This window comes from Euprymna scolopes, chromosome 34 (assembly GCF_053919585.1).
Source record: "Euprymna scolopes isolate OS-2025 chromosome 34, ASM5391958v1, whole genome shotgun sequence".
In the NCBI taxonomy this organism is placed as follows: domain Eukaryota; kingdom Metazoa; phylum Mollusca; class Cephalopoda; order Sepiida; family Sepiolidae; genus Euprymna; species Euprymna scolopes.
Genome location: NC_136515.1, coordinates 76,222,101 through 76,248,156, shown reverse-complemented (window position 1 = coordinate 76,248,156; position 26,056 = coordinate 76,222,101). Strand labels below are relative to the sequence as shown.

The following is a 26,056-nucleotide window of genomic DNA, read 5'->3' as shown; positions in this document are numbered from 1 at the left end:
AAGAACCATTATTGAGTCTGGTATTGTAAAATGAATGTTTCTTTATTTTGTTTCTTCAGATCATGGATTATATTCGTGATATAAATAGATACATCGTATAGATTTTCTTATTTTTGTTTATTAATATACAATTTTTGACAAGAACCATTATTGAGTCTGGTATTGTAAAATGAATGTTTCTTTATTTTGTTTCTTCAGATTATGGATTATATTTGTGATATAAATAGATACATTGTATAGATTTTCTTATTTTTGTTTATTAATATACAATTTTTGACAAGAACCATTATTGAGTCTGGTATTGTAAAATGAATGTTTCTTTATTTTGTTTCTTCAGATTATGGATTATATTCGTGATATAAATAGATACATCGTATAAATTTTCTTATTTTTGTTTATTAATATACAATTTTTGACAAGAACCATTATTGAGTCTGGTATTGTAAAATGAATGTTTCTTTATTTTGTTTCTTCAGATTATGGATTATATTCGTGATATAAATAGATACATCGTATAGATTTTCTTATTTTTGTTTATTAATATACAATTTTTGACAAGAACCATTATTGAGTCTGGTATTGTAAAATGAATGTTTCTTTATTTTGTTTCTTCAGATTATGGATTATATTCGTGATATAAATAGATACATCGTATAGATTTTCTTATTTTTGTTTATTAATATACAATTTTTGACAAGAACCATTATTGAGTCTGGTATTGTAAAATGAATGTTTCTTTATTTTGTTTCTTCAGATCATGGATTATATTCGTGATATAAATAGATACATCGTATAGATTTTCTTATTTTTGTTTATTAATATACAATTTTTGACAAGAACCATTATTGAGTCTGGTATTGTAAAATGAATGTTTCTTTATTTTGTTTCTTCAGATTATGGATTATATTCGTGATATAAATAGATACATCGTATAGATTTTCTTATTTTTGTTTATTAATATACAATTTTTGACAAGAACCATTATTGAGTCTGGTATTGTAAAATGAATGTTTCTTTATTTTGTTTCTTCAGATTATGGATTATATTTGTGATATAAATAGATACATCGTATAGATTTTCTTATTTTTGTTTATTATATACAGACAATTTTTGACAAGAACCATTATTGAGTCTGGTATTGTAAAATGAATGTTTCTTTATTTTGTTTCTTCAGATTATGGATTATATTCGTGATATAAATAGATACATCGTATAGATTTTCTTATTTTTGTTTATTAATATACAATTTTTGACAAGAACCATTATTGAGTCTGGTATTGTAAAATGAATGTTTCTTTATTTTGTTTCTTCAGATTATGGATTATATTCGTGATATAAATAGATACATCGTATAGATTTTCTTATTTTTGTTTATTATATACAGACAATTTTTGACAAGAACCATTATTGAGTCTGGTATTGTAAAATGAATGTTTCTTTATTTTGTTTCTTCAGATTATGGATTATATTCGTGATATAAATAGATACATCGTATAGATTTTCTTATTTTTGTTTATTAATATACAATTTTTGACAAGAACCATTATTGAGTCTGGTATTGTAAAATGAATGTTTCTTTATTTTGTTTCTTCAGATTATGGATTATATTCGTGATATAAATAGATACATCGTATAGATTTTCTTATTTTTGTTTATTAATATACAATTTTTGACAAGAACCATTATTGAGTCTGGTATTGTAAAATGAATGTTTCTTTATTTTGTTTCTTCAGATTATGGATTATATTCGTGATATAAATAGATACATCGTATAGATTTTCTTATTTTTGTTTATTAATATACAATTTTTGACAAGAACCATTATTGAGTCTGGTATTGTAAAATGACTGTTTCTTTATTTTGTTTCTTCAGATTATGGATTATATTTGTGATATAAATAGATACATCGTATAGATTTTCTTATTTTTGTTTATTATATACAGACAATTTTTGACAAGAACCATTATTGAGTCTGGTATTGTAAAATGAATGTTTCTTTATTTTGTTTCTTCAGATTATGGATTATATTCGTGATATAAATAGATACATTGTATAGATTTTCTTATTTTTGTTTATTAATATACAATTTTTGACAAGAACCATTATTGAGTCTGGTATTGTAAAATGACTGTTTCTTTATTTTGTTTCTTCAGATTATGGATTATATTTGTGATATAAATAGATACATCGTATAGATTTTCTTATTTTTGTTTATTATATACAGACAATTTTTGACAAGAACCATTATTGAGTCTGGTATTGTAAAATGAATGTTTCTTTATTTTGTTTCTTCAGATTATGGATTATATTTGTGATATAAATAGATACATCGTATAGATTTTCTTATTTTTGTTTATTATATACAGACAATTTTTGACAAGAACCATTATTGAGTCTGGTATTGTAAAATGAATGTTTCTTTATTTTGTTTCTTCAGATTATGGATTATATTCGTGATATAAATAGATACATTGTATAGATTTTCTTATTTTTGTTTATTAATATACAATTTTTGACAAGAACCATTATTGAGTCTGGTATTGTAAAATGACTGTTTCTTTATTTTGTTTCTTCAGATTATGGATTATATTTGTGATATAAATAGATACATCGTATAGATTTTCTTATTTTTGTTTATTATATACAGACAATTTTTGACAAGAACCATTATTGAGTCTGGTATTGTAAAATGAATGTTTCTTTATTTTGTTTCTTCAGATTATGGATTATATTCGTGATATAAATAGATACATTGTATAGATTTTCTTATTTTTGTTTATTAATATACAATTTTTGACAAGAACCATTATTGAGTCTGGTATTGTAAAATGACTGTTTCTTTATTTTGTTTCTTCAGATTATGGATTATATTTGTGATATAAATAGATACATCGTATAGATTTTCTTATTTTTGTTTATTATATACAGACAATTTTTGACAAGAACCATTATTGAGTCTGGTATTGTAAAATGAATGTTTCTTTATTTTGTTTCTTCAGATTATGGATTATATTTGTGATATAAATAGATACATCGTATAGATTTTCTTATTTTTGTTTATTATATACAGACAATTTTTGACAAGAACCATTATTGAGTCTGGTATTGTAAAATGAATGTTTCTTTATTTTGTTTCTTCAGATTATGGATTATATTCGTGATATAAATAGATACATTGTATAGATTTTCTTATTTTTGTTTATTAATATACAATTTTTGACAAGAACCATTATTGAGTCTGGTATTGTAAAATGACTGTTTCTTTATTTTGTTTCTTCAGATTATGGATTATATTTGTGATATAAATAGATACATCGTATAGATTTTCTTATTTTTGTTTATTATATACAGACAATTTTTGACAAGAACCATTATTGAGTCTGGTATTGTAAAATGAATGTTTCTTTATTTTGTTTCTTCAGATTATGGATTATATTTGTGATATAAATAGATACATCGTATAGATTTTCTTATTTTTGTTTATTATATACAGACAATTTTTGACAAGAACCATTATTGAGTCTGGTATTGTAAAATGAATGTTTCTTTATTTTGTTTCTTCAGATTATGGATTATATTCGTGATATAAATAGATACATTGTATAGATTTTCTTATTTTTGTTTATTAATATACAATTTTTGACAAGAACCATTATTGAGTCTGGTATTGTAAAATGACTGTTTCTTTATTTTGTTTCTTCAGATTATGGATTATATTTGTGATATAAATAGATACATCGTATAGATTTTCTTATTTTTGTTTATTATATACAGACAATTTTTGACAAGAACCATTATTGAGTCTGGTATTGTAAAATGAATGTTTCTTTATTTTGTTTCTTCAGATTATGGATTATATTCGTGATATAAATAGATACATTGTATAGATTTTCTTATTTTTGTTTATTAATATACAATTTTTGACAAGAACCATTATTGAGTCTGGTATTGTAAAATGAATGTTTCTTTATTTTGTTTCTTCAGATTATGGATTATATTTGTGATATAAATAGATACATCGTATAGATTTTCTTATTTTTGTTTATTATATACAGACAATTTTTGACAAGAACCATTATTGAGTCTGGTATTGTAAAATGAATGTTTCTTTATTTTGTTTCTTCAGATTATGGATTATATTTGTGATATAAATAGATACATCGTATAGATGTTCTTATTTTTGTTTATTATATACAGACAATTTTTGACAAGAACCATTATTGAGTCTGGTATTGTAAAATGAATGTTTCTTTATTTTGTTTCTTCAGATTATGGATTATATTCGTGATATAAATAGATACATCGTATAGATTTTCTTATTTTTGTTTATTATATACAGACAATTTTTGACAAGAACCATTATTGAGTCTGGTATTGTAAAATGAATGTTTCTTTATTTTGTTTCTTCAGATTATGGATTATATTTGTGATATAAATAGATACATCGTATAGATTTTCTTATTTTTGTTTATTATATACAGACAATTTTTGACAAGAACCATTATTGAGTCTGGTATTGTAAAATGAATGTTTCTTTATTTTGTTTCTTCAGATTATGGATTATATTTGTGATATAAATAGATACATCGTATAGATTTTCTTATTTTTGTTTATTATATACAGACAATTTTTGACAAGAACCATTATTGAGTCTGGTATTGTAAAATGAATGTTTCTTTATTTTGTTTCTTCAGATTATGGATTATATTCGTGATATAAATAGATACATCGTATAGATTTTCTTATTTTTGTTTATTATATACAGACAATTTTTGACAAGAACCATTATTGAGTCTGGTATTGTAAAATGAATGTTTCTTTATTTTGTTTCTTCAGATTATGGATTATATTTGTGATATAAATAGATACATCGTATAGATTTTCTTATTTTTGTTTATTATATACAGACAATCTTTGACAAGAACCATTATTGAGTCTGGTATTGTAAAATGAATGTTTCTTTATTTTGTTTCTTCAGATTATGGATTATATTTGTGATATAAATAGATACATCGTATAGATTTTCTTATTTTTGTTTATTATATACAGACAATTTTTGACAAGAACCATTATTGAGTCTGGTATTGTAAAATGAATGTTTCTTTATTTTGTTTCTTCAGATTATGGATTATATTCGTGATATAAATAGATACATCGTATAGATTTTCTTATTTTTGTTTATTAATATACAATTTTTGACAAGAACCATTATTGAGTCTGGTATTGTAAAATGAATGTTTCTTTATTTTGTTTCTTCAGATTATGGATTATATTCGTGATATAAATAGATACATCGTATAGATTTTCTTATTTTTGTTTATTAATATACAATTTTTGACAAGAACCATTATTGAGTCTGGTATTGTAAAATGAATGTTTCTTTATTTTGTTTCTTCAGATTATGGATTATATTTGTGATATAAATAGATACATCGTATAGATTTTCTTATTTTTGTTTATATAATACAGACAATTTTTGACAAGAACCATTATTGAGTCTGGTATTGTAAAATGAATGTTTCTTTATTTTGTTTCTTCAGATTATGGATTATATTCGTGATATAAATAGATACATCGTATAGATTTTCTTATTTTTGTTTATTAATATGCAGACAATTTTTGACAAGAACCATTATTGAGTCTGGTATTGTAAAATGAATGTTTCTTTATTTTGTTTCTTCAGATTATGGATTATATTCGTGATATAAATAGATACATTGTATAGATTTTCTTATTTTTGTTTATTAATATACAATTTTTGACAAGAACCATTATTGAGTCTGGTATTGTAAAATGAATGTTTCTTTATTTTGTTTCTTCAGATCATGGATTATATTCGTGATATAAATAGATACATTGTATAGATTTTCTTATTTTTGTTTATTAATATGCAATTTTTGACAAGAACCATTATTGAGTCTGGTATTGTAAAATGAATGTTTCTTTATTTTGTTTCTTCAGATTATGGATTATATTCGTGATATAAATAGATACATTGTATAGATTTTCTTATTTTTGTTTATTATTATACAATTTTTGACAAGAACCATTATTGAGTCTGGTATTGTAAAATGAATGTTTCTTTATTTTGTTTCTTCAGATCATGGATTATATTCGTGATATAAATAGATACATTGTATAGATTTTCTTATTTTTGTTTATTAATATGCAATTTTTGACAAGAACCATTATTGAGTCTGGTATTGTAAAATGAATGTTTCTTTATTTTGTTTCTTCAGATTATGGATTATATTCGTGATATAAATAGATACATTGTATAGATTTTCTTATTTTTGTTTATTAATATACAATTTTTGACAAGAACCATTATTGAGTCTGGTATTGTAAAATGAATGTTTCTTTATTTTGTTTCTTCAGATCATGGATTATATTCGTGATATAAATAGATACATTGTATAGATTTTCTTATTTTTGTTTATTAATATGCAATTTTTGACAAGAACCATTATTGAGTCTGGTATTGTAAAATGAATGTTTCTTTATTTTGTTTCTTCAGATTATGGATTATATTCGTGATATAAATAGATACATTGTATAGATTTTCTTATTTTTGTTTATTATTATACAATTTTTGACAAGAACCATTATTGAGTCTGGTATTGTAAAATGAATGTTTCTTTATTTTGTTTCTTCAGATCATGGATTATATTCGTGATATAAATAGATACATTGTATAGATTTTCTTATTTTTGTTTATTAATATGCAATTTTTGACAAGAACCATTATTGAGTCTGGTATTGTAAAATGAATGTTTCTTTATTTTGTTTCTTCAGATCATGGATTATATTCGTGATATAAATAGATACATTGTATAGATTTTCTTATTTTTGTTTATTAATATGCAATTTTTGACAAGAACCATTATTGAGTCTGGTATTGTAAAATGAATGTTTCTTTATTTTGTTTCTTCAGATTATGGATTATATTTGTGATATAAATAGATACATTGTATAGATTTTCTTATTTTTGTTTATTAATATGCAGACAATTTTTGACAAGAACCATTATTGAGTCTGGTATTGTAAAATGAATGTTTCTTTATTTTGTTTCTTCAGATTATGGATTATATTTGTGATATAAATAGATACATTGTATAGATTTTCTTATTTTTGTTTATTAATATACAATTTTTGACAAGAACCATTATTGAGTCTGGTATTGTAAAATGAATGTTTCTTTATTTTGTTTCTTCAGATTATGGATTATATTCGTGATATAAATAGATACATCGTATAGATTTTCTTATTTTTGTTTATTAATATACAATTTTTGACAAGAACCATTATTGAGTCTGGTATTGTAAAATGAATGTTTCTTTATTTTGTTTCTTCAGATTATGGATTATATTTGTGATATAAATAGATACATTGTATAGATTTTCTTATTTTTGTTTATTAATATACAATTTTTGACAAGAACCATTATTGAGTCTGGTATTGTAAAATGAATGTTTCTTTATTTTGTTTCTTCAGATTATGGATTATATTCGTGATATAAATAGATACATCGTATAGATTTTCTTATTTTTGTTTATTAATATACAATTTTTGACAAGAACCATTATTGAGTCTGGTATTGTAAAATGAATGTTTCTTTATTTTGTTTCTTCAGATTATGGATTATATTTGTGATATAAATAGATACATCATATAGATTTACTTATTTTTGTTTATTAATATTCAGACAATTTTTGACAAGAACCATTATTGAGTCTGGTATTGTAAAATGAATGTTTCTTTATTTTGTTTCTTCAGATTATGGATTATATTCGTGATATAAATAGATACATCATATAGATTTACTTATTTTTGTTTATTAATATTCAGACAATTTTTGACAAGAACCATTATTGAGTCTGGTATTGTAAAATGAATGTTTCTTTATTTTGTTTCTTCAGATTATGGATTATATTTGTGATATAAATAGATACATCATATAGATTTACTTATTTTTGTTTATTAATATTCAGACAATTTTTGACAAGAACCATTATTGAGTCTGGTATTGTAAAATGAATGTTTCTTTATTTTGTTTCTTCAGATTATGGATTATATTCGTGATATAAATAGATACATCGTATAGATGTTCTTATTTTTGTTTATTAATATACAATTTTTGACAAGAACCATTATTGAGTCTGGTATTGTAAAATGAATGTTTCTTTATTTTGTTTCTTCAGATTATGGATTATATTTGTGATATAAATAGATACATCGTATAGATTTTCTTATTTTTGTTTATTATATACAGACAATTTTTGACAAGAACCATTATTGAGTCTGGTATTGTAAAATGAATGTTTCTTTATTTTGTTTCTTCAGATTATGGATTATATTTGTGATATAAATAGATACATCGTATAGATTTTCTTATTTTTGTTTATTATATACAGACAATTTTTGACAAGAACCATTATTGAGTCTGGTATTGTAAAATGAATGTTTCTTTATTTTGTTTCTTCAGATCATGGATTATATTCGTGATATAAATAGATACATCGTATAGATTTTCTTATTTTTGTTTATTATATACAGACAATTTTTGACAAGAACCATTATTGAGTCTGGTATTGTAAAATGAATGTTTCTTTATTTTGTTTCTTCAGATTATGGATTATATTCGTGATATAAATAGATACATCGTATAGATTTTCTTATTTTTGTTTATTATTATACAATTTTTGACAAGAACCATTATTGAGTCTGGTATTGTAAAATGAATGTTTCTTTATTTTGTTTCTTCAGATTATGGATTATATTTGTGATATAAATAGATACATCGTATAGATTTTCTTATTTTTGTTTATTAATATACAATTTTTGACAAGAACCATTATTGAGTCTGGTATTGTAAAATGAATGTTTCTTTATTTTGTTTCTTCAGATTATGGATTATATTCGTGATATAAATAGATACATCGTATAGATTTTCTTATTTTTGTTTATTAATATACAATTTTTGACAAGAACCATTATTGAGTCTGGTATTGTAAAATGAATGTTTCTTTATTTTGTTTCTTCAGATCATGGATTATATTCGTGATATAAATAGATACATTGTATAGATTTTCTTATTTTTGTTTATTAATATGCAATTTTTGACAAGAACCATTATTGAGTCTGGTATTGTAAAATGAATGTTTCTTTATTTTGTTTCTTCAGATCATGGATTATATTCGTGATATAAATAGATACATTGTATAGATTTTCTTATTTTTGTTTATTAATATGCAATTTTTGACAAGAACCATTATTGAGTCTGGTATTGTAAAATGAATGTTTCTTTATTTTGTTTCTTCAGATCATGGATTATATTTGTGATATAAATAGATACATTGTATAGATTTTCTTATTTTTGTTTATTAATATGCAGACAATTTTTGACAAGAACCATTATTGAGTCTGGTATTGTAAAATGAATGTTTCTTTATTTTGTTTCTTCAGATCATAGATTATATTTGTGATATAAATAGATACATTGTATAGATTTTCTTATTTTTGTTTATTAATATGCAATTTTTGACAAGAACCATTATTGAGTCTGGTATTGTAAAATGAATGTTTCTTTATTTTGTTTCTTCAGATCATGGATTATATTTGTGATATAAATAGATACATTGTATAGATTTTCTTATTTTTGTTTATTAATATACAATTTTTGACAAGAACCATTATTGAGTCTGGTATTGTAAAATGAATGTTTCTTTATTTTGTTTCTTCAGATCATGGATTATATTTGTGATATAAATAGATACATTGTATAGATTTTCTTATTTTTGTTTATTAATATACAATTTTTGACAAGAACCATTATTGAGTCTGGTATTGTAAAATGAATGTTTCTTTATTTTGTTTCTTCAGATTATGGATTATATTCGTGATATAAATAGATACATCGTATAGATTTTCTTATTTTTGTTTATTAATATACAATTTTTGACAAGAACCATTATTGAGTCTGGTATTGTAAAATGAATGTTTCTTTATTTTGTTTCTTCAGATTATGGATTATATTCGTGATATAAATAGATACATCGTATAGATTTTCTTATTTTTGTTTATTAATATACAATTTTTGACAAGAACCATTATTGAGTCTGGTATTGTAAAATGAATGTTTCTTTATTTTGTTTCTTCAGATTATGGATTATATTTGTGATATAAATAGATACATTGTATAGATTTTCTTATTTTTGTTTATTAATATACAGACAATTTTTGACAAGAACCATTATTGAGTCTGGTATTGTAAAATGACTGTTTCTTTATTTTGTTTCTTCAGATTATGGATTATATTTGTGATATAAATAGATACATCATATAGATTTACTTATTTTTGTTTATTAATATTCAGACAATTTTTGACAAGAACCATTATTGAGTCTGGTATTGTAAAATGAATGTTTCTTTATTTTGTTTCTTCAGATTATGGATTATATTTGTGATATAAATAGATACATCGTATAGATTTTCTTATTTTTGTTTATTATATACAGACAATTTTTGACAAGAACCATTATTGAGTCTGGTATTGTAAAATGAATGTTTCTTTATTTTGTTTCTTCAGATCATGGATTATATTCGTGATATAAATAGATACATCGTATAGATTTTCTTATTTTTGTTTATTATATACAGACAATTTTTGACAAGAACCATTATTGAGTCTGGTATTGTAAAATGAATGTTTCTTTATTTTGTTTCTTCAGATTATGGATTATATTCGTGATATAAATAGATACATCGTATAGATTTTCTTATTTTTGTTTATTATTATACAATTTTTGACAAGAACCATTATTGAGTCTGGTATTGTAAAATGAATGTTTCTTTATTTTGTTTCTTCAGATTATGGATTATATTTGTGATATAAATAGATACATCGTATAGATTTTCTTATTTTTGTTTATTAATATACAATTTTTGACAAGAACCATTATTGAGTCTGGTATTGTAAAATGAATGTTTCTTTATTTTGTTTCTTCAGATTATGGATTATATTCGTGATATAAATAGATACATCGTATAGATTTTCTTATTTTTGTTTATTAATATACAATTTTTGACAAGAACCATTATTGAGTCTGGTATTGTAAAATGAATGTTTCTTTATTTTGTTTCTTCAGATCATGGATTATATTCGTGATATAAATAGATACATTGTATAGATTTTCTTATTTTTGTTTATTAATATGCAATTTTTGACAAGAACCATTATTGAGTCTGGTATTGTAAAATGAATGTTTCTTTATTTTGTTTCTTCAGATCATGGATTATATTCGTGATATAAATAGATACATTGTATAGATTTTCTTATTTTTGTTTATTAATATGCAATTTTTGACAAGAACCATTATTGAGTCTGGTATTGTAAAATGAATGTTTCTTTATTTTGTTTCTTCAGATCATGGATTATATTTGTGATATAAATAGATACATTGTATAGATTTTCTTATTTTTGTTTATTAATATGCAGACAATTTTTGACAAGAACCATTATTGAGTCTGGTATTGTAAAATGAATGTTTCTTTATTTTGTTTCTTCAGATCATAGATTATATTTGTGATATAAATAGATACATTGTATAGATTTTCTTATTTTTGTTTATTAATATGCAATTTTTGACAAGAACCATTATTGAGTCTGGTATTGTAAAATGAATGTTTCTTTATTTTGTTTCTTCAGATCATGGATTATATTTGTGATATAAATAGATACATTGTATAGATTTTCTTATTTTTGTTTATTAATATACAATTTTTGACAAGAACCATTATTGAGTCTGGTATTGTAAAATGAATGTTTCTTTATTTTGTTTCTTCAGATCATGGATTATATTTGTGATATAAATAGATACATTGTATAGATTTTCTTATTTTTGTTTATTAATATACAATTTTTGACAAGAACCATTATTGAGTCTGGTATTGTAAAATGAATGTTTCTTTATTTTGTTTCTTCAGATTATGGATTATATTCGTGATATAAATAGATACATCGTATAGATTTTCTTATTTTTGTTTATTAATATACAATTTTTGACAAGAACCATTATTGAGTCTGGTATTGTAAAATGAATGTTTCTTTATTTTGTTTCTTCAGATTATGGATTATATTCGTGATATAAATAGATACATCGTATAGATTTTCTTATTTTTGTTTATTAATATACAATTTTTGACAAGAACCATTATTGAGTCTGGTATTGTAAAATGAATGTTTCTTTATTTTGTTTCTTCAGATTATGGATTATATTTGTGATATAAATAGATACATTGTATAGATTTTCTTATTTTTGTTTATTAATATACAGACAATTTTTGACAAGAACCATTATTGAGTCTGGTATTGTAAAATGACTGTTTCTTTATTTTGTTTCTTCAGATTATGGATTATATTTGTGATATAAATAGATACATCATATAGATTTACTTATTTTTGTTTATTAATATTCAGACAATTTTTGACAAGAACCATTATTGAGTCTGGTATTGTAAAATGAATGTTTCTTTATTTTGTTTCTTCAGATTATGGATTATATTTGTGATATAAATAGATACATCGTATAGATTTTCTTATTTTTGTTTATTATATACAGACAATTTTTGACAAGAACCATTATTGAGTCTGGTATTGTAAAATGAATGTTTCTTTATTTTGTTTCTTCAGATCATGGATTATATTCGTGATATAAATAGATACATCGTATAGATTTTCTTATTTTTGTTTATTATATACAGACAATTTTTGACAAGAACCATTATTGAGTCTGGTATTGTAAAATGAATGTTTCTTTATTTTGTTTCTTCAGATTATGGATTATATTCGTGATATAAATAGATACATCGTATAGATTTTCTTATTTTTGTTTATTAATATACAATTTTTGACAAGAACCATTATTGAGTCTGGTATTGTAAAATGAATGTTTCTTTATTTTGTTTCTTCAGATCATGGATTATATTCGTGATATAAATAGATACATCGTATAGATTTTCTTATTTTTGTTTATTATATACAATTTTTGACAAGAACCATTATTGAGTCTGGTATTGTAAAATGAATGTTTCTTTATTTTGTTTCTTCAGATTATGGATTATATTTGCGATATAAATAGATACATTGTATAGATTTTCTTATTTTTGTTTATTATATACAGACAATTTTTGACAAGAACCATTATTGAGTCTGGTATTGTAAAATGAATGTTTCTTTATTTTGTTTCTTCAGATTATGGATTATATTTGCGATATAAATAGATACATTGTATAGATTTTCTTATTTTTGTTTATTATATACAGACAATTTTTGACAAGAACCATTATTGAGTCTGGTATTGTAAAATGAATGTTTCTTTATTTAGTTTCTTCAGATTATGGATTATATTTGTGATATAAATAGATACATCGTATAGATTTTCTTATTTTTGTTTATTATATACAGACAATTTTTGACAAGAACCATTATTGAGTCTGGTATTGTAAAATGAATGTTTCTTTATTTTGTTTCTTCAGATCATGGATTATATTCGTGATATAAATAGATACATTGTATAGATTTTCTTATTTTTGTTTATTATATACAGACAATTTTTGACAAGAACCATTATTGAGTCTGGTATTGTAAAATGAATGTTTCTTTATTTTGTTTCTTCAGATCATGGATTATATTCGTGATATAAATAGATACATCGTATAGATTTTCTTATTTTTGTTTATTATATACAGACAATTTTTGACAAGAACCATTATTGAGTCTGGTATTGTAAAATGAATGTTTCTTTATTTTGTTTCTTCAGATCATGGATTATATTCGTGATATAAATAGATACATTGTATAGATTTTCTTATTTTTGTTTATTAATATACAATTTTTGACAAGAACCATTATTGAGTCTGGTATTGTAAAATGAATGTTTCTTTATTTTGTTTCTTCAGATCATGGATTATATTCGTGATATAAATAGATACATTGTATAGATTTTCTTATTTTTGTTTATTATATACAGACAATTTTTGACAAGAACCATTATTGAGTCTGGTATTGTAAAATGAATGTTTCTTTATTTTGTTTCTTCAGATCATGGATTATATTCGTGATATAAATAGATACATCGTATAGATTTTCTTATTTTTGTTTATTATATACAGACAATTTTTGACAAGAACCATTATTGAGTCTGGTATTGTAAAATGAATGTTTCTTTATTTTGTTTCTTCAGATCATGGATTATATTCGTGATATAAATAGATACATCGTATAGATTTTCTTATTTTTGTTTATTATATACAGACAATTTTTGACAAGAACCATTATTGAGTCTGGTATTGTAAAATGAATGTTTCTTTATTTTGTTTCTTCAGATCATGGATTATATTTGTGATATAAATAGATACATCGTATAGATTTTCTTATTTTTGTTTATTAATATACAATTTTTGACAAGAACCATTATTGAGTCTGGTATTGTAAAATGAATGTTTCTTTATTTTGTTTCTTCAGATTATGGATTATATTCGTGATATAAATAGATACATCGTATAGATTTTCTTATTTTTGTTTATTATATACAATTTTTGACAAGAACCATTATTGAGTCTGGTATTGTAAAATGAATGTTTCTTTATTTTGTTTCTTCAGATTATGCATTATATTCGTGATATAAATAGATACATCGTATAGATTTTCTTATTTTTGTTTATTATATACAATTTTTGACAAGAACCATTATTGAGTCTGGTATTGTAAAATGAATGTTTCTTTATTTTGTTTCTTCAGATTATGGATTATATTCGTGATATAAATAGATACATCGTATAGATTTTCTTATTTTTGTTTATTAATATACAATTTTTGACAAGAACCATTATTGAGTCTGGTATTGTAAAATGAATGTTTCTTTATTTTGTTTCTTCAGATTATGGATTATATTCGTGATATAAATAGATACATCGTATAGATTTTCTTATTTTTGTTTATTATATACAGACAATTTTTGACAAGAACCATTATTGAGTCTGGTATTGTAAAATGAATGTTTCTTTATTTTGTTTCTTCAGATTATGGATTATATTCGTGATATAAATTGATACATCGTATAGATTTTCTTATTTTTGTTTAATATATACAGACAATTTTTGACAAGAACCATTATTGAGTCTGGTATTGTAAAATGAATGTTTCTTTATTTTGTTTCTTCAGATTATGGATTATATTCGTGATATAAATAGATACATCGTATAGATTTTCTTATTTTTGTTTATTAATATACAATTTTTGACAAGAACCATTATTGAGTCTGGTATTGTAAAATGAATGTTTCTTTATTTTGTTTCTTCAGATTATGGATTATATTTGTGATATAAATAGATACATCGTATAGATTTTCTTATTTTTGTTTATTAATATGCAGACAATTTTTGACAAGAACCATTATTGAGTCTGGTATTGTAAAATGAATGTTTCTTTATTTTGTTTCTTCAGATTATTGATTATATTTGTGATATAAATAGATACATCGTATAAATTTTCTTATTTTTGTTTATTAATATACAATTTTTGACAAGAACCATTATTGAGTCTGGTATTGTAAAATGACTGTTTCTTTATTTTGTTTCTTCAGATTATGGATTATATTTGTGATATAAATAGATACATCGTATAGATTTTCTTATTTTTGTTTATTAATATACAATTTTTGACAAGAACCATTATTGAGTCTGGTATTGTAAAATGACTGTTTCTTTATTTTGTTTCTTCAGATTATGGATTATATTTGTGATATAAATAGATACATTGTATAGATTTTCTTATTTTTGTTTATTAATATACAATTTTTGACAAGAACCATTATTGAGTCTGGTATTGTAAAATGACTGTTTCTTTATTTTGTTTCTTCAGATTATGGATTATATTTGTGATATAAATAGATACATTGTATAGATTTTCTTATTTTTGTTTATTAATATACAATTTTTGACAAGAACCATTATTGAGTCTGGTATTGTAAAATGAATGTTTCTTTATTTTGTTTCTTCAGATTATGGATTATATTTGTGATATAAATAGATACATCGTATAGATTTTCTTATTTTTGTTTATTAATATGCAGACAATTTTTGACAAGAACCATTATTGAGTTTGGTATTGTAAAATGACTGTTTCTTTATTTTGTTTCTTCAGATTATGGATTATATTTGTGATATAAATAGATACATCGTATAGATTTTCTTATTTTTGTTTATTAATATACAATTTTTGACAAGAACCATTATTGAGTCTGGTATTGTAAAATGACTGTTTCTTTATTTTGTTTCTTCAGATTATGGATTATATTTGTGATATAAATAGATACATTGTATAGATTTTCTTATTTTTGTTTATTAATATACAATTTTTGACAAGAACCATTATTGAGTCTGGTATTGTAAAATGAATGTTTCTTTATTTTGTTTCTTCAGATTATGGATTATATTTGTGATATAAATAGATACATCGTATAAATTTTCTTATTTTTGTTTATTAATATACAATTTTTGACAAGAACCATTATTGAGTCTGGTATTGTAAAATGACTGTTTCTTTATTTTGTTTCTTCAGATTATGGATTATATTTGTGATATAAATAGATACATCGTATAGATTTTCTTATTTTTGTTTATTAATATACAATTTTTGACAAGAACCATTATTGAGTCTGGTATTGTAAAATGAATGTTTCTTTATTTTGTTTCTTCAGATTATGGATTATATTTGTGATATAAATAGATACATTGTATAGATTTTCTTATTTTTGTTTATTAATATGCAGACAATTTTTGACAAGAACCATTATTGAGTCTGGTATTGTAAAATGAATGTTTCTTTATTTTGTTTCTTCAGATTATGGATTATATTCGTGATATAAATAGATACATCGTATAGATTTTCTTATTTTTGTTTATTAATATACAATTTTTGACAAGAACCATTATTGAGTCTGGTATTGTAAAATGACTGTTTCTTTATTTGGTTTCTTCAGATTATGGATTATATTTGTGATATAAATAGATACATCGTATAGATTTTCTTATTTTTGTTTATTAATATACAATTTTTGACAAGAACCATTATTGAGTCTGGTATTGTAAAATGAATGTTTCTTTATTTTGTTTCTTCAGATCATGGATTATATTCGTGATATAAATAGATACATCGTATAGATTTTCTTATTTTTGTTTATTAATATACAATTTTTGACAAGAACCATTATTGAGTCTGGTATTGTAAAATGACTGTTTCTTTATTTTGTTTCTTCAGATTATGGATTATATTTGTGATATAAATAGATACATCGTATAGATTTTCTTATTTTTGTTTATTAATATGCAGACAATTTTTGACAAGAACCATTATTGAGTCTGGTATTGTAAAATGAATGTTTCTTTATTTTGTTTCTTCAGATTATGGATTATATTCGTGATATAAATAGATACATCGTATAGATTTTCTTATTTTTGTTTATTAATATACAATTTTTGACAAGAACCATTATTGAGTCTGGTATTGTAAAATGACTGTTTCTTTATTTTGTTTCTTCAGATTATGGATTATATTTGTGATATAAATAGATACATCGTATAGATTTTCTTATTTTTGTTTATTAATATGCAGACAATTTTTGACAAGAACCATTATTGAGTCTGGTATTGTAAAATGAATGTTTCTTTATTTTGTTTCTTCAGATTATGGATTATATTCGTGATATAAATAGATACATCGTATAGATTTTCTTATTTTTGTTTATTAATATACAATTTTTGACAAGAACCATTATTGAGTCTGGTATTGTAAAATGAATGTTTCTTTATTTTGTTTCTTCAGATTATGGATTATATTTGTGATATAAATAGATACATCGTATAGATTTTCTTATTTTTGTTTATTAATATACAATTTTTGACAAGAACCATTATTGAGTCTGGTATTGTAAAATGACTGTTTCTTTATTTTGTTTCTTCAGATTATGGATTATATTCGTGATATTCCAACTTTACTGCGACATTTTTTGCAAGAACTTTTCACCTGGAACGGCCTTATGATGATGTTTCGTATGCGGATTACGATATGTACGCTGTTTGGCATCTGCTACCTCATCTCACCGTTGGACATTATCCCCGAGGCGGCATTTGGTCTTTTTGGTCTTCTAGATGATGTCTTTGTTCTACTTCTTATTGTTGTCTATATTTCAATCGCATATCGAGAATTTGTCGCGAATCGGAGGTCATAGCATTATCTATATTTTAAGAAAAAATAGGAACAACAAAAACTTTAAATATTTTATATTCTTGAATGTGTGGATGTTTCCTTTTTTTTTTATATGTTCCTCGCATTACTGCTGTTGAAACCCCAGTTTTTGGCGCCTGACATGGAATTGGTCAACAATGGTGCTAATTAATCGAACTTTGCTTATATTGTAGCTGATAGCTCTCAAAATGGTTGTCAAATTTAAGCAATTTGTTCCGTCTGATTTTCTAAATGGATTATTTTGCAGATATTAATTTGATTTTTGTGGATTAAATTGAATTTTTAAAGACAATTCCTCCATCAATATTCTACATTGGATACACCATTATTACAGTGTTTAATTTGTAATATATTTCAATTCCATTTATAATGAACACTAATTTATTATTTGTTCATTATAATGAACACTAATTTATTATTTGTTCATTATAAAACAAAACATTAATTTATTGCAGACTATTATCCTCATCAATTTTTAATTGTTTCATGACATTTTGGCCAACTATTCCTCTGGCCTTCGTCAGGTTACCACCTGACGAAGGCCAGAGTGGATAGAGACGTTGAATCTCTATGGTTCCAGGTGAGTATAGTCTGAAGATAGCAGTTTCAGTCCTACCCAAAGAAGCTGGCCAGAGGCTTACTTGGCCAAAAACGTGGTGAAACAACAACAACTATGGATGGCAGTAATTGCTGAGAATGCAGTTAGAAGATTTTGAGTTCCTATCCCGTCGCGGTTACCACTTGATGAAGGCCAGAGAAATACTTGGCCGAAACGTCGTAAAACAACAACTAAGAAAGATGAGGATAATAGTCCGCAATAAAATAAATAATATTCATCTCAATAATGAATTCCAATTAAATAATATACAAAACAAAACATATTCTCTTTTAACCCTACTACTAACCCCCCCCCAAGTCTGGGTGACAACATTTTTAATCAACACTGATTGATTTTATTATTTATTAATATTTGCAGAATAAAAATGAAAAAAAAAAAAAGAAATCCACAAAAATTAAAAACAAATTATTTGCAAAATGTAAATTATAAAAAGAATTAAAAAACATCAGATAACAAATTAAAACAGTCAAGTAGTTTGCCCTGTCACCATTTAGAAAATAAGACAGCTCTAATCTATAAAAGTTGACAGCCATTTTGGAAGCTAACCACTTCAGTATAATGCAAACTGTATTGGAATTCCATTCCTATAAGTTCTTTATCAATTTGAAGAATAATGATTCTGATGTTATGCAGAAAAAAGGGACTCGTAGATCATCAGTCAGAAGTTTTTAATTTTCAGACTTTTTCACAAAACAAATATCTGTTAACGTTGCCATATTTCTGTCAATGATTTTTGGCCCTTGTTTTTTTTTAGGATGGCAATTTTTGCTGCTTGCCCAGAATTCCCCCTATTCCTATAAAAAAAAAAAAAAAAAAATAAAGTCTAAATGATATACATACCTATGACAAAACGAAAGAATCATATTCCCAAAATCACATCAATTAGTTTTCATCGACTTATTTTATAAATAAGCTCATTTTTAAACAAATTTGAGTTTTCCCTCGTCATGTTAAGAATTATTTGGAGTTATCTCCTTTTGTTTTCAAGCAATTTCATTACTGTTCGTTTGGCCACAAAATTTGATTTTCTTATTTAAAAATTGAACTACTTCATCAATGTATGTGATTTTTGGTGTATAGTAGGTTCTTTCTGTTATGGGTATGTACATTCTAGACCAGAATCCAATTTTTTTAGTGTTTGTGTTGAATAGTACTGTTTTAAACTAACTCATTTCAGGTGAAAACATTATTATGTACTTGTGTCTAATGTCCAAATTAGTATAAATTCCAAAAATTATCAAAAAATGATCCAGCAGAAAAATAATTACAAGTAAAATTAAAATTTATCAAATTTTATGTCACAAGACCCAAGGGAAGTAACTGTAATTGATCATTTTGACTAAATAATTACAATTTGCCATTTTTAAACACAAATGTTGTAATGTAATTGTGACTAAATTTTGTTAAAAACACATCTAGCATATCCACTGGATCTTTTTTCATAATTATTTTGATTTCCATCAATTTCCATGTGGCATGTAAGTGCATAATATTTTCACCTGAAATCTTTTGGTTTAAAATATCACTATTCTACACAAACCTCCAATATTTTTATATCAACGAGGATAATTTATCTCAACTTTTTAGTTTTTTGTTTTTTGAACGTATTTTGAAATGGGAATGAAAACATTTTTTACTGACTAGTTAAAAATAAAATATAATATCATTAGCTTTTAGAATTGTTATGATTACTATATGTATTAAGTCTTTATAAGTCGGGAAAGGTTCTTAAGTCTATTCATATAATTAAATTTTAGTTTGATTATCTACACGTGGCATGCGGTGTCCTGCTCTGTCCCAAGATGGCTGCTAGCATGTGATCTTGTGTTCTTACGTGAAGGCGTGATAACTGTTATCTCAGAGTTAAAGGAGGAGAGGCAACTTTACCTTTACAGAAAAATTATTTTCCTTTGACTATGTTATCGTCCTAACATCTCCCCTTTAAATGTAGTTGCTTGTACAACTTCAATTGTGAGTCCACCTGCAAGTGTTGTTGTGCTGGACAGAACACGCAAACTAACTTCCAGATGTTCAGTTCTTGTATTTCAACTTCTATGTTCTGAAATTAGCTGTGACAAGTTAGATTTGTCCAACAAAATGTTCAACGGAATGGTAGGGTTTTGTTGTACTTCTACTGAAAGATGTGATGATCTCAGTTGTAAGAATGTAAAGTCCAAATAGAATTTTAGACATTTACTTTGTAAGTGATGTTTCAATTTGCTGTATGATATGTCCCCGAGTCCATGTTTCTCGTGTTTCGGGAGTCCCTTGCCAAAAATGTTGACCAAGTAAGAGTTTTCTTTGAACCGAACTATGATGGCGATTGTACTGCTATTCCATTTTTGTGATGTTGTTTTGGACAGACACCGTCAATGTAATCAGATTTTCCTATTCAGCAGATGAGCTACTGTTTACTTTGTAAGGGTTTAGTGTTGTCCTATAGCTTGTCAAAAAGGTTTCCAGTATTTCTGATGTTGTCCCTTCTCCTCTGTGTTTTAAAAGCATCCACAAGATGTTCGACCTGCCTGTTTGACCATGGGCGGGATGGTGGTGTATGAATATGATTTATGCCGTTCTGTTGACATTGTAAAATTTGGCTGAACTAAGTGCCGTACTGTTGTCAGAGACCAAGGTCTCAGTAATGCTGAATCTGCTAAAAATTTTCTGAAGTTTGGAGATTGTTTCTTCAGAAGTGATGTGGGATATTAGAAAAATCTCAGACTATTTGCTGTAGGCATCTGCAACAGCAAGAAAAGATTGCAAAATTTATGTGAAGATGTGACGACGGGGAATCTGGAACAAGCTATAAAGAAAGTGTAGATTTGCAAGGTGATTTGGCTGCTAGTTTGCATTTTGTGTAAGTGCGTGCGAGGTCTTGTAGCTGCTTATCCACATTCTAAGGGCATATTCAGCTGACACCTTGATGTCCGAAATGGAATTGTTTAAGAATCCTGGTTTGCAAGGATGAAAAAATGATGACCCATTCAGCAAAAAGAATTACCCTATCAACCTCAGGTAGGGAAGATTTCCATTGGAAGAATGGTTGCAGCTGTTTATTTGGGGATACTGTTGGCCACTTGGTACGGTGGTAGGTGATGGCTTCCTGCAATAGAGGGTCAGAAGATGTGGCTTCTTTAATCGTGTGGAAAGTAACTGACAACTCTCTTACTGTTGCTGTAAGCATTGAAGAGATTTCTGACTCCAAGAAAACTGATGCAACAACCGAATTGTCAGGTAATTTTTGGTGTATGTTAATGAGTCTCGACAAAGCATCTGCATGTCGAATTGATTGAAAAGTACTTTATCGAAAAATCATGATCCACTAGAGTGGTAGCCCATTTTTGTAATCGATTGACGGTATACGCAGGAATACCTTTCTTAGATCCAAAAATGCTTACCAGAGGTTTGTGGTCTGTGATTAATGTGAAGTGACGGCCATAAACTATTTCATTGAATTTTTTAAGAGCATATATTAATGTCAAAGCTTCTTTCTTGATTCGGCTATAGTTCCTTTCTGCTGGTATCAATGACCTAGATGCATGAGTAATGACTTTCTGACTACCGTCAGGAAAGATATGAGAGATCATAGCACCAACACCAGAGTCAGAAGCTTGGAAACTACACCAATGTCCAAAGATGGATTTAAAATGTGTGAGAAGATCTGAAGAAAGTGAAGCTTTAATTTTGGCAAAAGCATTTCTGATGACCAGTTCCATGTAGTTTTTTTTTTTTTTTTTAGAAGGTGATGTAGAGGAGATTGGGTGTGATGTAACTCTGGTATAAATGAATTGTAATGGCTTACTAAACCAAAAAAAAGAATGTAGAGTTTTGATGTCTGTTGGAGCTGGAATATTTTTGATAGCTGAAATGTTTTAAGGATCCAGTCAGCGACCTGTTTTTAAAAAATGAAACCATATGGCATCCTGCTCTGTCTGAAGATAGCTGATGGTATGTGGTCGTCGTGTGTTGTTTTCGCGTGAGGACATAACTGTTATCTCAGAATTAAAACAAGGGAGGCAACTATATTTACAGAAGAGTCATTTCCCTTTTACCATGGTATTGTCCAAATAGGAATTTAATATTTTTATTTAATGTTGTATATTATTATTTCTAATAGAAAATGAGGTCCATACTGCAGCTTTCCTAGGTTTATTAGGTAATTCAACACTTGCATCTTTAGTCGGGATTTTCTTTGTTGAAAAATAAAAAAATAAAAAATAAGTTGTCTCCTTAAATGTGACAAGTTTCAATCCTAAAATTAAAAAAAAAAAAGATCGATTATTGTTGCAAAACATGTATTTTGTTTTGGTTCTTAATTCAATCTGATTAAAAAAAAAAAAAAAAATTTATGATGTATATACCTGTCATGAAACGAAAATGTCATATTCCAAAAATTATGACAATTGATTAAGTATTTTTTTTTTTAATAAAATCATTTTTAAATGATTGAAAACGATTAATGTTGAAATCAGTCGCATTACGAGGCTGATTTCACAAGTTTGAATTATTGTGGATTTATCTGTCCTTGCATTTTTTTCTTTGCTCAAGGTGGCAACGCGAGACAGTCCTTTCTTGTTTACTCATAAAATTTGATTATCTCAGTTAAAAAAAAAACTGCTTCATCAGTTTATGATTTTTGGAATATGACAATTTCGTTCTGTGATAAGTATGTACATTATAAATATTTTTCTGTATTTTTTTTTTAATTAGTTTGAATTCTAAATAAGAAATTTTAAATTTTTTCCTTTTTTAAAATGAAATTTTTTTTTTTTTTTTTTTTTTTTTTTTAACAAATTTAGGTATCTGGTTCTTGTCCAGAATTCTCTCTCTGTTAAAAAAAAAAAAAAAATTGTCTTATTTTTAACTAATAGAATCAAATTTCATGTGGAAGAGAGGAGCGACGGTCTTGAATGCCATCTTGAAAATAAATCCAAGAAACAAGGGAGATAACTCAACAATGATTCAAACTTGCAAGATATGTCGTAATGTCTACAAATCCCCATTCATCGCTTACAAATGATTTTCTTTATTAAAAGTAAAACTACTTGATCAGTTTACATACTATGCACAGATTTTTTTTTTTTTTTTTTTTTTAATATAGGGGGAATTCTGTTGTTTTTAGTGCGCATGACAACACCAGACCCAGGCTTATTTTGCCTATGATCTTGTCACAGCGATAGTGTTTATCCAAAACTGTAGAAATAAGTGTAATATCACACACGTTGCACATGTTTATGAGTTTACAATGAAGAATATTGATTAATATCGGTGTTTAACTTAGAAATTATGCATTTTAGGACGTATATTTATGTGAAGTTTTTCATTATTTGCACAATATGTTTCTGAATTTTTTAGATGGGGATTGGTTATTCGTATTATTTGGATTCATTGAACTACTGTTCTCATCTTGAATCTTATTTTCACACCGTTTCGGTTGATGTAACCTCCGAAATTCTTCAGTTGTATCTTGTTGAACTTGCAAGGAGCCATGATGCAATGGATAAAGTATTTGGTAAAATTCAGTTGTAAAGTTGCACTCTACTGAAGGTTTTGGGGCAACACTCAAAATAAAATTAAGGCTTCTATTCAATCATGGCTGACAGAACAAGTGCATGCTACTCTTTAGATTAAATGAAGGATTCTAATTAAAATTTTGTGCAGATTCTCAAGTTTGACGGGAAGATTCCAGAGTTCTACAAGATACGCTTGAAGAAGGTTGGAGGTTACATTGGCCGAAATGTGCAAATAAGACTCTAGATGAGAACAGTAGTCCAAATAATATGACTACGTAAAATATAATCTCGAATTTATGTCATCGAGTTTACAAACATGTTGAATAAATACTATTTTAATAAATAACATATTTTTGTAAAAAAAAAAAAACCCCAAAAAATAAAATAATAATAATATGGCGACATTAATGCATGTTTAAATTTGTGAAAATGATGGAAAATAATTTTTAAAATGTGAAAACAGATAACACGCGATTATCAAAAAAGAAATAAATGTAAACGTTTTTTTTTTTTTTCTGTTTTTTTTTTTTTGTCAAAATGTTTTAAATTTTTTAAAAGACTTTAATGAACTGCTAAATGTGTGTTTATTTAAACATTTTCCCTGCTCCTTCCCGCCCCCACTCACTGGAAATAAAATTGCAGATTTTTTTTTTTTTTTTTCCGATTCTAAAAGAGAAATTGATTTGCATTCTCCTCGTACAACACCTTTGCTGAGATTCGTTTTGGTCGTTTTCTGTTTGAATCTGTACTGTATTCATCATGTCTCCGTCTCTCAGTTCAGAGATTGACTTGAAGAATCACAAAACCAACTACTTTTCTTGAGTTAAATGTTAAAAAGCATCCAATGGTCATATTGGTTTTTGTCTCGTTTCATCGTACAATAATAACGTGGTATCTTCTTTGCAGCGTGCATACATAAGCAGAAAAGACGTTTTAATTTATTTTTTTATTGCTTGAAAATTATAGACATGTATAAAAAAAAAAAAATTGAATAAAATAATGAGGTTACGGGCTGGGAGCAAAAATAGATGTCCTCATTTATTAAGAAGCAGCACCTGAGTGGTTACTAGCTAAACATCATTTACCAGTGTTTGTTAACCTTTAATGACCTGTGGCCCCCTTACTAAGTATCTTAACAATCATGACTCCCCCCCCCGCCCTGCACTTCAAGAGATAAAAAAAAAAAAATGCAGATTTTTATATTTACTTAGTTTTTCTAAAATGAAAAATCAAAGTGAAAATTTTGCTGAAAATGACACGCTGCTGAACTCATGTGACAATGCCTCTTATGTTCGACTCTGTCTTGCACCAAGCAAGGTGAATATTGTTCCTAACATCAAGACATATCCTAAACTTTGTTTTAATAGTTGCCACGTCAGAAAATCTACATTCACAAAGGTATGTTGTAGTGAATTGTATTACAGCATTATGGATGCTTTCTTGCTGAGTAGTGGATGTGCATCCTGAACGGGCAACCAGAAGATAAAGAGATGTTCTTTGTTACTCAAGGCCAGCTTCATTGCTTTTGAAACCTTGAACTCTGCCTGCTCGTCTGCTTCATCTTCAGTGGGTTCAATTTCAATGTTGAAAGTATCTCTCTGTGCCATAGGATATTCA

General features: G+C 25.6%; 1 protein-coding gene across 2 annotated transcripts in view; it reads left to right on the top strand.

The window, feature by feature from the left end:
• The window catches only part of LOC145259293 (E3 ubiquitin-protein ligase RNF170-like), a 78,951-nt gene extending 53,661 nt beyond the window's left edge, over nt 1–25,290 (top strand). For both annotated transcript variants that reach the window (XM_080117163.1, XM_080117164.1), the window contains exon 6: nt 18,024–25,290. In XM_080117163.1, coding sequence (XP_079973289.1) covers nt 18,024–18,290 — 267 coding nt within the window. In that variant the 3' untranslated portion in view covers nt 18,291–25,290. The remainder of the gene's footprint in view (nt 1–18,023) is intronic.
• The last annotated feature ends 766 nt before the right edge of the window (nt 25,291–26,056 follow it).